The following is a 12,813-nucleotide window of genomic DNA, read 5'->3' as shown; positions in this document are numbered from 1 at the left end:
TATTTATAAGAGGGCAGCATCAAATCCTGCCAGAAAAATCTTCAAACACATAAACATATGTACAAGAAGATAAATATGACAATTTAATAAATTGTATAAAAAACAATGGAATCATTATATCACAGCCACATTTACAGAGGTTCAATAAAAATAAATATTAAATACTGTAATAAATAGTGTCAATACATTGTGTTCAGTGTTAATAAATTAAGATTACAAAAGTGAACTTGCAAGATGTTGAAGGTGAACAAGATTTTTTAACTTTAAGAGAAATATAAAATGTTTAGAAAACAACCATGGTGCTCGGCTCAGGTAATGAAACAGTTCTGTTTTCGACCAACAAATGCAGTGTTGTGTACAGAAAACAGCTCACTGTGAAGCAAATTCCACATGTTCAGGTTCGTCTTCACCTCCATCTTAATACCGTTTCAAAGCTCCTTTTCTCCCTATTAATCTTTTTAAGAGAGATACTTGCCTTCAGTTTAGCAGATCTCAGCTCTCCATCCTATGTTTCATGTCTTGTTACTTCTAATTTTCCAGCTTATTATTTGAGGAGCATGTGGAGCAATTTAGTGTGGAAGTGAGCACTGGAGTCCAACAGGATACACAGGGTCTGGAAAGTCTCTCTGTCGTCCAGATGATTTCCTGAGAAGAGATGATAAAATGAATGAGTTTTTTAAAAACTTCTCGTATGGTTTTGGGCATTGTGTGAGGGGGGGTTTCTCTGCAGGTAGAAATATTGGAATAACATATCAAACAATTTCAGTGAAATGAGGATAAATCAAAAGTTCCCATCTGTCAACTGAGCTGTCAGACGGATAAACAACCAACAATCCAGAGAAACCAAGCAGCTTCACATTACATGCAATATCATTTTCCCAACAACGACCAGGCTGTGCTCACACATACACCAAATAAACTTGAATGGTTTTTCCATATAGGATGTGTATTGTATCCAGAGGGTACTTCATACATTCAATTCAAAAATAAGTACCTCCACGTCTGTAAACCAAGCACAAGGTATTTGGTAACTACGACTAATCTGTTTGCCATACATACACACAGTATTGTGATTTAATAATTTCAAACTATAGCTTTCCCTACCATCTGAAGGAATACTTACTGTAATTGTTTCTTCAAACTTTTATTAGTTGGATATAAAAATGTTTATGATCAAAAAAACTTCAACTTCAACTTCAACCTTTTTCAAAATAAATGTCTACTGTCGAGATGCGACTTGAGAATTAAGCTGGTGCACCTCACCTGTAACACTGAACTCAAAAAACTCCCTGGTGACCTGTGAGAACATGTTCTCCAGCTGTTGGATGAGGCAGAACTTTTCAGGAGGTGTGCCGAGGACCTTGAAGATCTGCTGCACCAACTTCACCACCCAGGACATGTGATAGCCGTCCTTCTCGCACACCTGCAGAATCCACCATACAAAACAAAGAACTGATCAGATTCTTTTTTTTCACAGTAACAATTCTGTCTTGGCTTTAGTAAATAAAATGAATCAAGTCAATAATTATTTTAATTAGATATTTAAGTTCCTAGGTCCTTGGTTAGGGTAACGATCAATGTGTACACACACAAGATTTGGTCAAGAAGTTTTCAATCAAAATAAATGAAATCAAGCTTATTAGAAATTTCAGTGGGAAAACATGATGTCCATCATAGAGAACAGATACCCTATAGGATATCAGCCATGTTCCTTTGTAGTTTTTTGAAGCTGATACTGATACATTCAAAGTTTGATTTAGAGCTGCCTCGAATCTCCTATGAGAAGTTAATGGAAAATAAATATAAATTCAGCACCATGGACAGCATGAATGGCAATTTAAGCCCACAGGGGACAATTATGCAAATTCAGACAGTTGTCACAGAAAGGAGACCTTTCCAACAATGTGTCTGCCTTCTGCCTTCTGCCTTGTGCATGCTGGGTCAGGCTCCAGCCCCCTGATCCTGAACTGGAGGAGCATACATTAAAAATCAGTCACATTGACCAGCAGTAGGCAATGAGTTTGTGATGACTCATTTAATTGCCATCTTCACAAATTTCCAGATGTGCACTTGTTCTGAATGTAGGTTTAATCTGATATTATTAAACTGCATGATGACTGTGTTAGCTTATTGCATTATAGATGGCTCAAAAGATGAGCAATGTTCTGTCAATTTCTGATTTTCAAAGCCAAATATTTACCAAAATACCTTTAACATGGGTTTAACTTGAAGTTCCGTTTGCAGCACATTCAGCTAAAATAAAATGCCCAGTATTCTCACCAGTATGATGTACACGAGGAGTCTCGAGATCTCAGGAAGTCGTCCATTGATGGCCTTGCTGGCCAGAACAGAGTAGCTGAAACTGCTGCCACACAGCACCAACAGACGAGCCACATTCTCCACATGCCATTGTTGGGGAATGACTGGAGATGACAAGTATGAGAGAAAAAGAGTCTTCATTTAGTGAATGCATCCAGACTATGAGTTTAAGTCTTAAGAACTCTTAACACATGAGAGTCTGTAGCCATGATAGGTGTCTAATAAGGTTCTGTGTCTATGACAGGAAAAAAAACTTGACTTTGTTACCAGTGAGCTCCTCCAAGATTGCCAGCATTGAATTAGTGGTCTGGCATTCGACCTCCATTTTGCCTAGAAGCAGGAGGAAAGCCCTGGCAAGATCCCACAGATCGTTGTGAGGCAGCCCCCTCTCCACCATATCCTGCCATCCCAGGGTGCCTACACGGAGGGAAGCATCTCAATCACTAAAAGCATAGTTCTACCCCACATCATTATGACAGAAAAATATACAACAATAAGGTGAAAAGAAGGCCAAATATTAGCCATCCAGGCCTCTTCAACCAAAAAAAAACCTTATCAGTGATGTGTTTTTGCCCTAAAATCAACTAATTTCAATACTTATTATACAGATCATCATATATATAACGTACTTCAGTGACATTAAAAATCCACCAATGCCAAGAAGCTGCAATCTTTCAGTACTGTATATGGTGCAAAATCATTCACTGTGTTTGGAATCATTACTCAGGTTTATTGAAGCTGGTATATGATTTTTAGAAGGGCAGTGTAGACAAATTCTGACACAATCTTCTGGATAAAGCTAAAATCATGCAGATTATAATTTAATCTCAGAGATGACTTTCAAAAAATGTCCTTAAATTTTGATTTAATAATGCAGACAGTTGGTGTTATTGTTATTGCAATTATATTATGTATTATTGAATTGTATTGTTTGTTGCCTTTAATCATTTATATCATGTACTGAGGCAGATTCTGTTTTGACTTCACTTCAAAATGTGCAGTACAGACAACGTGACTTGACCTAATGTCAGTCCAACACCAACTCCATAGGTCATCACATGTGTGTAAAAAAAACAAACAGTTATCATACCCTCAGTCAGCAGAGGTCCGTATAGGATAAACAGTAAACGTGCCTGGCAGACCAAAGGCCAGGGCTTCAGGAGTTGCATTAGCCAGAACTGACACTCTGGCTGGTTTAGCCACGGGTCCAAGAGAACCTGGCGGCAGAAAAGACGGAGCTGCAGCTCCTGGTACCACCTTACCCCTACAGACAAACAGGGACTTTGAGAAACAGAATTCCTCACAGTCTTCCACAAGGTTTAACAGTAAAAGCTCATTATTTAGTATGTCCCCTTGATGGATACTCTTCTATATGATAATTGAAATGTTTTTTTTTTTATATTCAGCAACATGTACATTCAGATAATGAGACACACACCTGGTTTGCCGATGATGACTGCCTCCATTTTTTGCAGCAGATTTGTGTGTTCGCAGAGAAAGTTGAACACTCTGTGGCACTCTAACTCATCCCACCCTGCGATCAGAGTCTATAAAGTACTCAAAAGAGAACAGCAACAGAGAATTGTTAGTTAAGTGAAATATCATTTATTAAGAATTAGATCGGTATCAGTGCAGGACTTCCTCTTGTACGTTTTAATATGCATGCTTCATTGTCTTTTGCCATCCTTTTGACATTTATTCTTGAACTGCTTGATCACATTTAGGTTTCAGTTCATTTCAAATGTTTAAAGCTTGATATCAGAGCCTCACCTGGAGGAAGACCCCATAGCAGGAGAAACCAATGCAGACTTGTGCCAAACACTGCTCCAGCATGAAGCAGGGAATCTGAAAACCGATCAGTGACACAGCTTTATTTTATTTTGCCTCATCAGACACATGAGTTATAATTAATAGATAGGGCTGAATGATACATTTTGAATGAATTTGGTAGCCAACATGCAAAGTCTGCATGTACGCAAGCCTTACCTATTAATCCATCAAATAAACTCATAATTTAGCCTGATGTGACCACATTTCCGACGCCAATGGTGAGATAGAAAGCACCTTTTGTGCAGCTTCAAATTAACAAATACAAGACAAAGGAAGACATTTTCAAAATGAAGATTTTCTGGTGAATAAGTCAACTGTTTGGAACAAAGCTACTTTTTGTTATACAAATAGAAAATGTGATAATTTAATGATTTATATTATTCCATCCTCTCTCATATCCTCTCAGCAGTCTTTTTCTTACCTGTGAAAACCTGCTGAAGATAAACTTTAACCTTTCCTTTGTGGGTAGCAACAGGGTACATCTCTTGAACAACAGACCTGAGGCAGTGAAGCACATTCTCATATTATAAAGACACATAATAAAATGTCCCATTCCTTTACTTAACAGTGTAGCTTATTTATGGTACAGCGTGGGGCTGATTCAAGATTATGTTCAATTCAGCTATATCACTGCTAATTATCAACATATACATCTCCACTTACCCAGGTCTCTGTAATGTCCAATAGATGATCTCTGTTCGAGGCAGGTGGAGTAGTGAAAGTTTTGGATGATCATTTTGTTCTTCCAGGTCATAGTGGAGATGTAGTCCACAACAAACCTTGTGATGTCCTTGGAAACCATGGTGAACACACTGATATCCAGCACTGACAAACACATGTTTTTTTCAATTAGAGATGAATACAAAACAACACAGAGCACAGTTCAAATTGTCAGGACTTTAAACCACTCAGAGCAAATTCTGTTGTATTTTTAATCTCATTTCCAAGAAAAAAAAATGTTGTTGACAAAAAAAGTCTCCAGTTAAATTCTAAATGAACACTGAACAGGCAATACATGTTTTTTTTTTGTTTTTTTTTATGCAATTATGCCATTTAAACTATTCAAATTGGAATTAAATCTTCAGTTTTGTTACTGGAGTGGCTCACTGGCTGTCTGAGCAGGTTGTATGCTGTTTATCTGTCACATACCAGTCAGTTTATCCAGGATGATGTTGAACAGCTCAGAGGGCAGCCTGTGGAAGAAGCTGGTGTCACACTGGCTGCGGGTCATGATGGTCCTACGTGGACGAGGACGAACAGGAGTCCTCTTGTGAAGCTGCGACTTCAGTTTACAGATGTTCTTCGGGACATTTCTCGAGCTTCTTCTTGCCATTTTTTTTTTTTTATCACCCCTGGACTGTATCCAAAATAAAAAGGCACAACAAATTCTTGAACTCACCCAACTTCAGCTGAACATCAAATAGTTTTACTTCCACTTTCATGTAGCAGGACAAGCAGCTAAGTTACTATAAATAGCTAATTTAGTGCAAAAGCTAAGCTATCTTTAAACTGAACGAAATAAAACCTTAAGTAACTAACTCTTAGATATGTGTTCATCGACTGAGCCATAAAGAAAGTAGAAATACAAGCTAACTTTAAACAGAGTATTCTCATTAAACCACTTACTTTTACATGTAGAAGAGCAGCGGATTTCAGAGAGGAGTCATCTGTGATGAATATAAGATCTTTGATGTCACTCAACGGCGCGAAATAAATAACTCAGGTGTTTTTCTTCTGAAGTCCGAAATGCAAAAGAAAATACGAAAATATCTACATAATGTAAAATATACCTACCTCAAATACATCATTATAAGTTAGAGTCATAAAAGCAACTCGCTTATCATTATCCACAATGTGTGTGAAAGAGAAGAAACAAAAAAATAATAATAAAAAATAATAATAATAATAATAATCAATGTGTAGGGTAGTTCATGGTATTCACTGCAGTGATCTTAGAGTGGAAATGTGGTTTGGATCATCTGTTTAGATCAGTGGTTTTCAACTGGTGGGTCAGGGCCCAAAAGTGGGTCGGGACCAGAGTTGCTAGGTCTGTGTTACAAAACCAGCCCAATGTCCAATCAAAACTAGCCCAACACATCAAAGAAAGCATTTCAAGAAAGTGGTGTAAGGAGGCCCCCCCCCCCCCCCACACACACACACACACACACACACACACACTCGTAGAACCTGGTTGAACATTGTTGAAAAACTACACGATATGGTGAACTTTACACACAATTTAAGACTACAACAGTCTGCATGCCAAGGAAAACAGAAAAAGTGGACTGTCTTTAAAACCCATCACAAAGTCTGAAGAGAATGGACTATTTAAAAGGAGGCTAAACTGACTATTGTTAACTGACACCAACGTTTATATACTGTGTTTATTTTGATATATCCTCATTAAGAAAAGCAAATAAAATATAAGTAATAAAAAAAAAGCTAATAAAGCCAGCCCTAAAAAAAAACATCCCAATGCCAGAATTTAAAATAAGCCTGTAATCTCCGCCACACCATGCCTTTAAAGTACAATAGTATTGCTATCATTGTCAAATTATTGCAATATTTATGAAATAACAGCATAAATGCCTGGTCAGTATAACAACACTGAAAGCAGTTTTCCCTCCACAGTTGTGTAATCTAGTTTAAAAACAGCTCTGTGAATGTGTAGCTTAGAACGGTTCACTAAAGCACAGCTAACCTGTTGCTTGGTCCCTTTGGTTCTTGGTCTTTTCTTTTTCCTCTTCCTCCTCAACATAAATTAACTGATTTATTGTTTAATGTTTATAATGACTGTGCACAGGCAGGCGGGGAAGGGTCTGTGTGTGCATGTGTATTGGTGTGTCGTATGTGTACCTGCTTATCTGCTTGTCGATGTGGTTTGATTTGTGCATTAACAAAAAAGTTTATAAATGTTGTGTGTTTATATTATTAATTTACTTTACATCAAAAATGGGTTCACTCAACCCACAGACCAAAAGAAAACCTACCCCTGGTAGAACTTATAATGTAGCCCAATTCTGCGTGAAAACCCTCGTCTGGACACAAAAGTGGGTTAAAAAAGTGCTTCATAGTCTATGAAGAGCTTTTTAACATTGATCAGTTATTTTTTCCGTCACATGTTTTGTACCTTCTGAGGTCCAAACTGCACAATTTTTCATTAAATACAGTTCATTGGTTGAAAATATCTGAAATTGGGGTCATGATTTTTCATGAAGGAGTTGGTGGTGGTGGGTCCTGAGGCTAAACCAGTTGAGAACCACTGGTTTAGATGACAGTAGGCCTCACTGAATTACTTTTCAGTACGTCATACATACTGTATGCTGCCTCATTGTAACTTCATAAATGCCACCTTACAAACAGGATCAATTAAAAAAAAAAAAAAAAAGAATTGTGATGACTTAGAAAGGAAATGTGCAACTACGGCCACCTGATTCATTATATAGTAAAAAAAGAAAAAACATTTGTTTCCTAGTAAAATAATCTCACTGCATCATATGTTAATCAAAACACTTTATGGTCTGGTATCCAAAACAAAAATGATAAGATATAAAATAGTGATCTAGATGTTAAACTTTTTATTTATTACTTTTTAAACAATTATTGCTATTGCATGATAGTTCATTTTATTTATTGACTATTTTTATGTGTGCTGATTCATTTAGACTAGTGTCGTTTTCGTACCTACCACAATCCCCCCATCATTAGATCAACTGTGAACATATTTCAGTCTGATGATGTGGTCAACATCATCAGCGCGTGTTTATAGTGTATTTTAATCATAGACTGTATAAACCATATCCTGAGAAAACGTTTTGACCCAGATATGTTTGGTTGAAAATGTTATACGTAATACAAAGAAGAGTGTAGCCTTTCACACCTCTGAAGACATACAACAGTATAAAAGAGAAAGCCTGCACCATGCACCTCATCATGGTTGTGCTATCCTCTAGCACAGCGCACAGCACAACAGTCTATGCTCAGCTGCTAATCACGGGATTATTCTGCTTAACTAAGACTATTAAGAGTTACACATTCAAGTGGCGTCGCCCACAGGCAAACCATGGAGAGGATCATGTCTTCACCAGAGAGCTCATACGAAGAACTAAATCATACACAAGGGGATCCAAAAGCCAGGAAAAGAATTGCATTCCAACAGTAATCATGGCAGGTCACACTTGGGATACAGATGAAGAGAAAAGGAAAGGCAAATGAAGAAGACTTACCCCAGAGGATCCTAAAGACCACCGTGTTTACAGCACAGTACGTACCACACACACAGATCAAGTACAGTTCAGCCATCACATGTAAAGTTCTGCTGATGAGCCCTTTTTCCTGTAAATACATATTTATTGCCTTCCACAAGTTGCTCATCAATTAATATGTAGATTACTATTTACATTTTTTTTCATTTACTCATGAACGTTGTTGTCCATTATTGATCAACAGATGTCGAAATGAAGAGCGCTGAATTAATGGGACAAACAGCACAGCCATTGAGGACAACATATCCTCTGTCCATCTCAATGCTTGCCAGCACTTCTTTGCCTCAGGGTCCACATTTGGCATTTGTCCTGTTAATCTTTACGCAACAAGCCAGCACCGGGACTGTCTCTTATGTCCTCTCTGACGATGTGACAGGGATAGTGTTGATGCTGCAGCTGCTGATGATGATATCTTACAATGGCCAGTTACAAGTCTGATATTCCTGCTGCAGTGTTCTTGTCTGTTAAAGCAGCAGGGACAGAAGGAGCTGGTCTGCTGCGCCGTCTGACACCTTTGTTGGCCATGACTTGGTAATACTTCTCTAACCTTTTTGGTAAGTATTTTTTATGTAGAGTTATTTACTGAGATGAAAATGTGAACGCTTGAACAGTTTCAATTGTGCAAGGCGATTGGAAAGTGGCAAAAAAAAAGTTATGATTATTGAATTGGTTTTGCTGTGTTGCTGGAAAAATGTGTGGGTTAAAATTCTAACAACATCGCTTTGTTCTTTTTGCTTACTTGTTATTCCTTCCGTGTAGTCAATCATTAAGTAAACACAATGACGCTTGTATCTCTGCTGTTTTAGGAGGCCCCGACTGTGTCAGGTCTAACAATGAATAATAGTCAGGCTTTATAAATAGCCTCTGTTCTCTGAGGAAGTCTTCTATTATTCTGCATGACTACTGTTTGGTTTCTTTGGTTTTAATTTGTCACTTCCGCACAGTTAAAAAGGCAACTTTGCCCCTTGGGACGGTTATTGCGTAATAAGTTAGAAAATATGTTCATTGTTGTCATTTACACTTGACCTGTCATTGAGGTCGACTGCTTATTATTCAGGATTTTGTCATCTAGAGATCATTTTGGAAGGAACAAAAGTAAATGCTTAACTTTTGTGAGACCTAGAGCTTCCTAGTCAGTTGTGGAATAATATTCCGCCATTCTGTCATTTTGTTAATGGAGAACTGAATTGCCATGTGATCTTATGGCAAAGGTTAAATTAGACATGAAATAATTGGGCCAGTTTTTACAAGTCATTACTTTTCATTTATTGTCCAGGTTTGGGGCCCATCAGCTAGAAATGCTCTGTCATCAGGCCGTTCATCCCCTCCCTCTGAAATACCCGGCAGAGTTGTGAGAAGTGTTCAAAGTTAGTGGTTTATAACAGTACTCTCAGCTTGGGTGGTTTCTGTAAATGTTTAATTTCCTCCCTCTCCGTTCCTGAGGGGTGTTGGGGAGCTTAACAAATAGACTGCTGTGCTTTGCCCTCCAGAGGAGAGCGTTAAACAGGTGAAGCTGAACACTGCTCTCATTAGTTACAGATGCAGTCACCTGCCACTCACAGGAGACTGATGCCAGAAAACTGAAAGTTTCGACAGCTTTTTCTGCCTGCACTCAGGAGACACTTGAGGAATGGCTCAGAAACTGTGACTGGATGTAAACTCAGTGGAATTCATCGTGCTGCTGGGGACCATGCAGACAACAGGAGGAATCCATCCACATCGTCAGCCCGGGGGACTTTAGCTTGGTTGTTACTGTAAAGTGTTTCTAATGTATGTGGCAATACGTTATATCTATGTGTTGATTTGCCTTTTTTTCTTATAAAATCTGTGAATCCAACATATTTATGAGACTGCTTCACGATAGACGCACTTCTGACAAACTCAAATGCTTTCTTTGTCTCCTTGCATATGAACAATGATTTCGACGTTACCTTGCAGATTGAGCGTCCGTCAGAGTGAAGGAATCATGGCAAGTATGGCAGTTCAACTCCTCGGCTTCTTCTTGGGCCTGTTGGGGTTTGGAGGAACTGTAGTTGCGACTGTGCTCCCACAGTGGCGCAGCAATGCCTATGTGGGCTCCAACATCATCACTGCTACCGGCTACATGAAAGGCCTGTGGATGGAGTGTGTATGGCACAGCACTGGCATTTATCAGTGTGAGGTGTACAGATCTCTGCTGTCACTGCCACAAGACCTGCAGGTACTACAAACACCTCTATCCAGAGTGTCTTATGTGTGCTTCAGTTACTTACTGTTTCTGCTTTTAACCCCTAAATGAGAGCATTGGCTCATTTTCTGTACTCATAAAATTTGACTTTTTCCCATTCTCTAAACTTCGCCTTCAATTAATAACAAAGAAGATATCTAGCAGATACATGTATGATGACAATTTTTAGCTTTTGAGGCAATTTCTTACCCTTATTATTTATAAAAAAACATCATTTAAAATACAAGATCCAGAAAGATGGATGGATGGAGGGCCATGTGGCCGTGGAAATCCAAGAGAATGTCCTTTACTGTGAACATGTGAATTCTAAATCAAATGAAATCTTAAAATCTTGAACAGTATAATTGATAGATTTGTGCAATACTTCCCACTTTCCTCTGTTTTGACCGAGAAGCAACAAATCATAATGTCCAGTGTTTGCCAATGCTAGCACGCTAACAATGTCAAGTTAACCTTGGGACATTATTTTGTTTCCACTAGTGCTGCTGCAGTGCTAAGCTTAGCATCTCGTGATTTTAACTTGTGTCCACACCTGTCACTTCTCTGAGAAAGGCAACCAGTCTCACTTTAGATGTGTACTCTTGATAATATGGGAATGAGTCTACAGTGATGTGAGAATGAATTACCTATTTAAATAGAACCATCTATACTTTGATAATATTGAAGTATATGGATTAATTAAAAAGTGGATTAATACCTTACAGACAAGAATCAAAAAACTGTTATAATCCCAAGCATTAAGTTTTTGTTTATCCTCCTCCCAAATCAGGCTGCCCGGGCCCTCATGGTGCTCTCCTGCGTCACCTCAGTCCTGGCTTCTTTGGTGTCTGCAATGGGGATGAAGTGCACTCGCTTTGCCCGTGGCTCATCACTTAAGTCTCCATTGGTGCTTAGTGGGGGGATTTGTTTTCTCTGTGCTGGCCTGCTCTGCCTGGTCACTGTGTCCTGGACCACAAACGACGTCGTCATGGAGTTCTACAACCCCTTCCTTTCCAACGGGATGAAGTACGAGATCGGCCTGGCCGTGTATCTCGGATATGCCTCAGCCTGCCTCAGTCTGAGCGGAGGACTGGTACTGTGCTGGAGCAGCTGTGGTAACAGATCCCAGGGCCCCCTCCCAATGCAGATTAATCAACCATCATCGCCTCCCCCTGCCTTCAACAACATTTATCCTGCTCTTCCTCCACCATACAAGCGCCCTGAAGCCCTTAGGGACAATCGGGCTCCTTCACTCTGCTCTCTTTCCAGCAACGGCTACCGGCTCAATAACTACGTCTAAAACTGGACGAAACAATAGCACAGTAACTTAAAAGCCACAAAGGCTGTAAGAAAAAAGACTTAAGAGATAAAAACTGCCACTTATTTTTGATATTTTTTCAGCTTTATATCTGTAATTGTCTTTATTTTTATAGGTTTTTACCTGTAAACATCTGTATTTGTTTTAACCGCATGGTACATAACCATGTTTGATCAAACTCTTGACGCCAACTTTGAAAAGGCATCCTAATTTGACCACCATAAACGTGGTGCTGTGAACCTGATAGACCAGAAGATGGCAACATTTGACTGCAAAAGCTACAGAAGGGACAACATCAGAGTCCATTCTCTTTGCTGTAACAAACATGTTAATGGATAACAATTGTTCTGCCATGTCCTTGTTGTAACCTACCTTGGTGTTGAGATTTACTTTTTATGAAAGCCAATTCTTAGGTCACAGTTTTGAAGGACATTGTTCTTTATTATCTCAACATTCAATATGTAATGCCAAAAAAATAAAAATAAACAACAAATGTTCGTTTCTAGTAATGTTAGCACAGACTCATAATTCAAATATACATGCCTGATAAAAAATTAAAAAAACAGCTGTTAATAAAGCTGCATATTTGTTCATGTTCACTCATTGTTCAGGCTGACAGTAAGCAATTATTTACTGATCAGATTATTTCTACAGTCAAATACTTTGCTGCAGTTTTAAGCACTAGACTTTCCAGTGTAGCTTTGTTTAACTTTAATTTCCCTGTCCACACATTAACCTATAAATATGTTTTTCCCCTGATTCCTTTCCTTTCAATGTAGAATTAAGTCAAGCTCAAGAACGCCACTGGAGGGCGACAAAGGTTTATCTAAAATGAAGCCCAAAGCCCTCAGCAGGAAGGTAAGGTGTATGCCACA

The 12,813-nt window shown here is 38.6% G+C and overlaps 2 protein-coding genes across 2 annotated transcripts; one reads left to right on the top strand and one right to left on the bottom strand.

The window, feature by feature from the left end:
• Positions 1-123: 123 nt before the first annotated feature.
• LOC109989373 (F-box only protein 47) lies at positions 124-5,482 on the bottom strand. Its single transcript, XM_020641101.3, has 10 exons — positions 5,299-5,482; positions 4,813-4,974; positions 4,571-4,647; positions 4,090-4,164; positions 3,758-3,866; positions 3,410-3,583; positions 2,587-2,736; positions 2,281-2,423; positions 1,264-1,423; positions 124-645 (listed from the first exon to the last, which is right to left on the bottom strand). Exons 1-10 carry the CDS (start codon positions 5,480-5,482, stop codon positions 545-547), a joined length of 1,335 nt encoding a protein of 444 aa, XP_020496757.3. The 3' UTR covers positions 124-544.
• Positions 5,483-8,187: 2,705 nt separating this feature from the next.
• LOC109989347 (claudin-14) lies at positions 8,188-12,447 on the top strand. Its single transcript, XM_065962622.1, has 5 exons — positions 8,188-8,412; positions 8,599-8,968; positions 9,948-10,184; positions 10,353-10,614; positions 11,411-12,447. The coding sequence occupies exons 4-5, from the start codon at positions 10,381-10,383 to the stop codon at positions 11,918-11,920; spliced, it is 744 nt and encodes a 247-aa protein (XP_065818694.1). The 5' UTR covers positions 8,188-8,412; positions 8,599-8,968; positions 9,948-10,184; positions 10,353-10,380; the 3' UTR covers positions 11,921-12,447.
• Positions 12,448-12,813: the final 366 nt, after the last annotated feature.

This window comes from Labrus bergylta, chromosome 13 (assembly GCF_963930695.1).
Source record: "Labrus bergylta chromosome 13, fLabBer1.1, whole genome shotgun sequence".
In the NCBI taxonomy this organism is placed as follows: Eukaryota; Metazoa; Chordata; class Actinopteri; order Labriformes; family Labridae; genus Labrus; species Labrus bergylta.
The sequence above is the reverse complement of the archived record's forward strand: the minus strand, read 5'-3'. Positions and strand labels throughout refer to the sequence as shown.

Coding starts and splice junctions, on each gene's coding strand:
- LOC109989373 (XM_020641101.3), bottom strand. CDS start 5,482: ATGGCAAGAAGAAGCTCGAGAAATGTCCCGAAGAACATCTGTAAACTG. Junction 4,165..4,570: donor TCTTCAGCAGGTTTTCACAG/GTAAGAAAAAGA, acceptor ATCGGTTTTCAG/ATTCCCTGCTTCATGCTGGA. Junction 1,424..2,280: donor TCCTCGTGTACATCATACTG/GTGAGAATACTG, acceptor TGGATTCTGCAG/GTGTGCGAGAAGGACGGCTA.
- LOC109989347 (XM_065962622.1), top strand. CDS start 10,381: ATGGCAAGTATGGCAGTTCAACTCCTCGGCTTCTTCTTGGGCCTGTTG. Junction 10,615..11,410: donor CACTGCCACAAGACCTGCAG/GTACTACAAACA, acceptor CTCCCAAATCAG/GCTGCCCGGGCCCTCATGGT.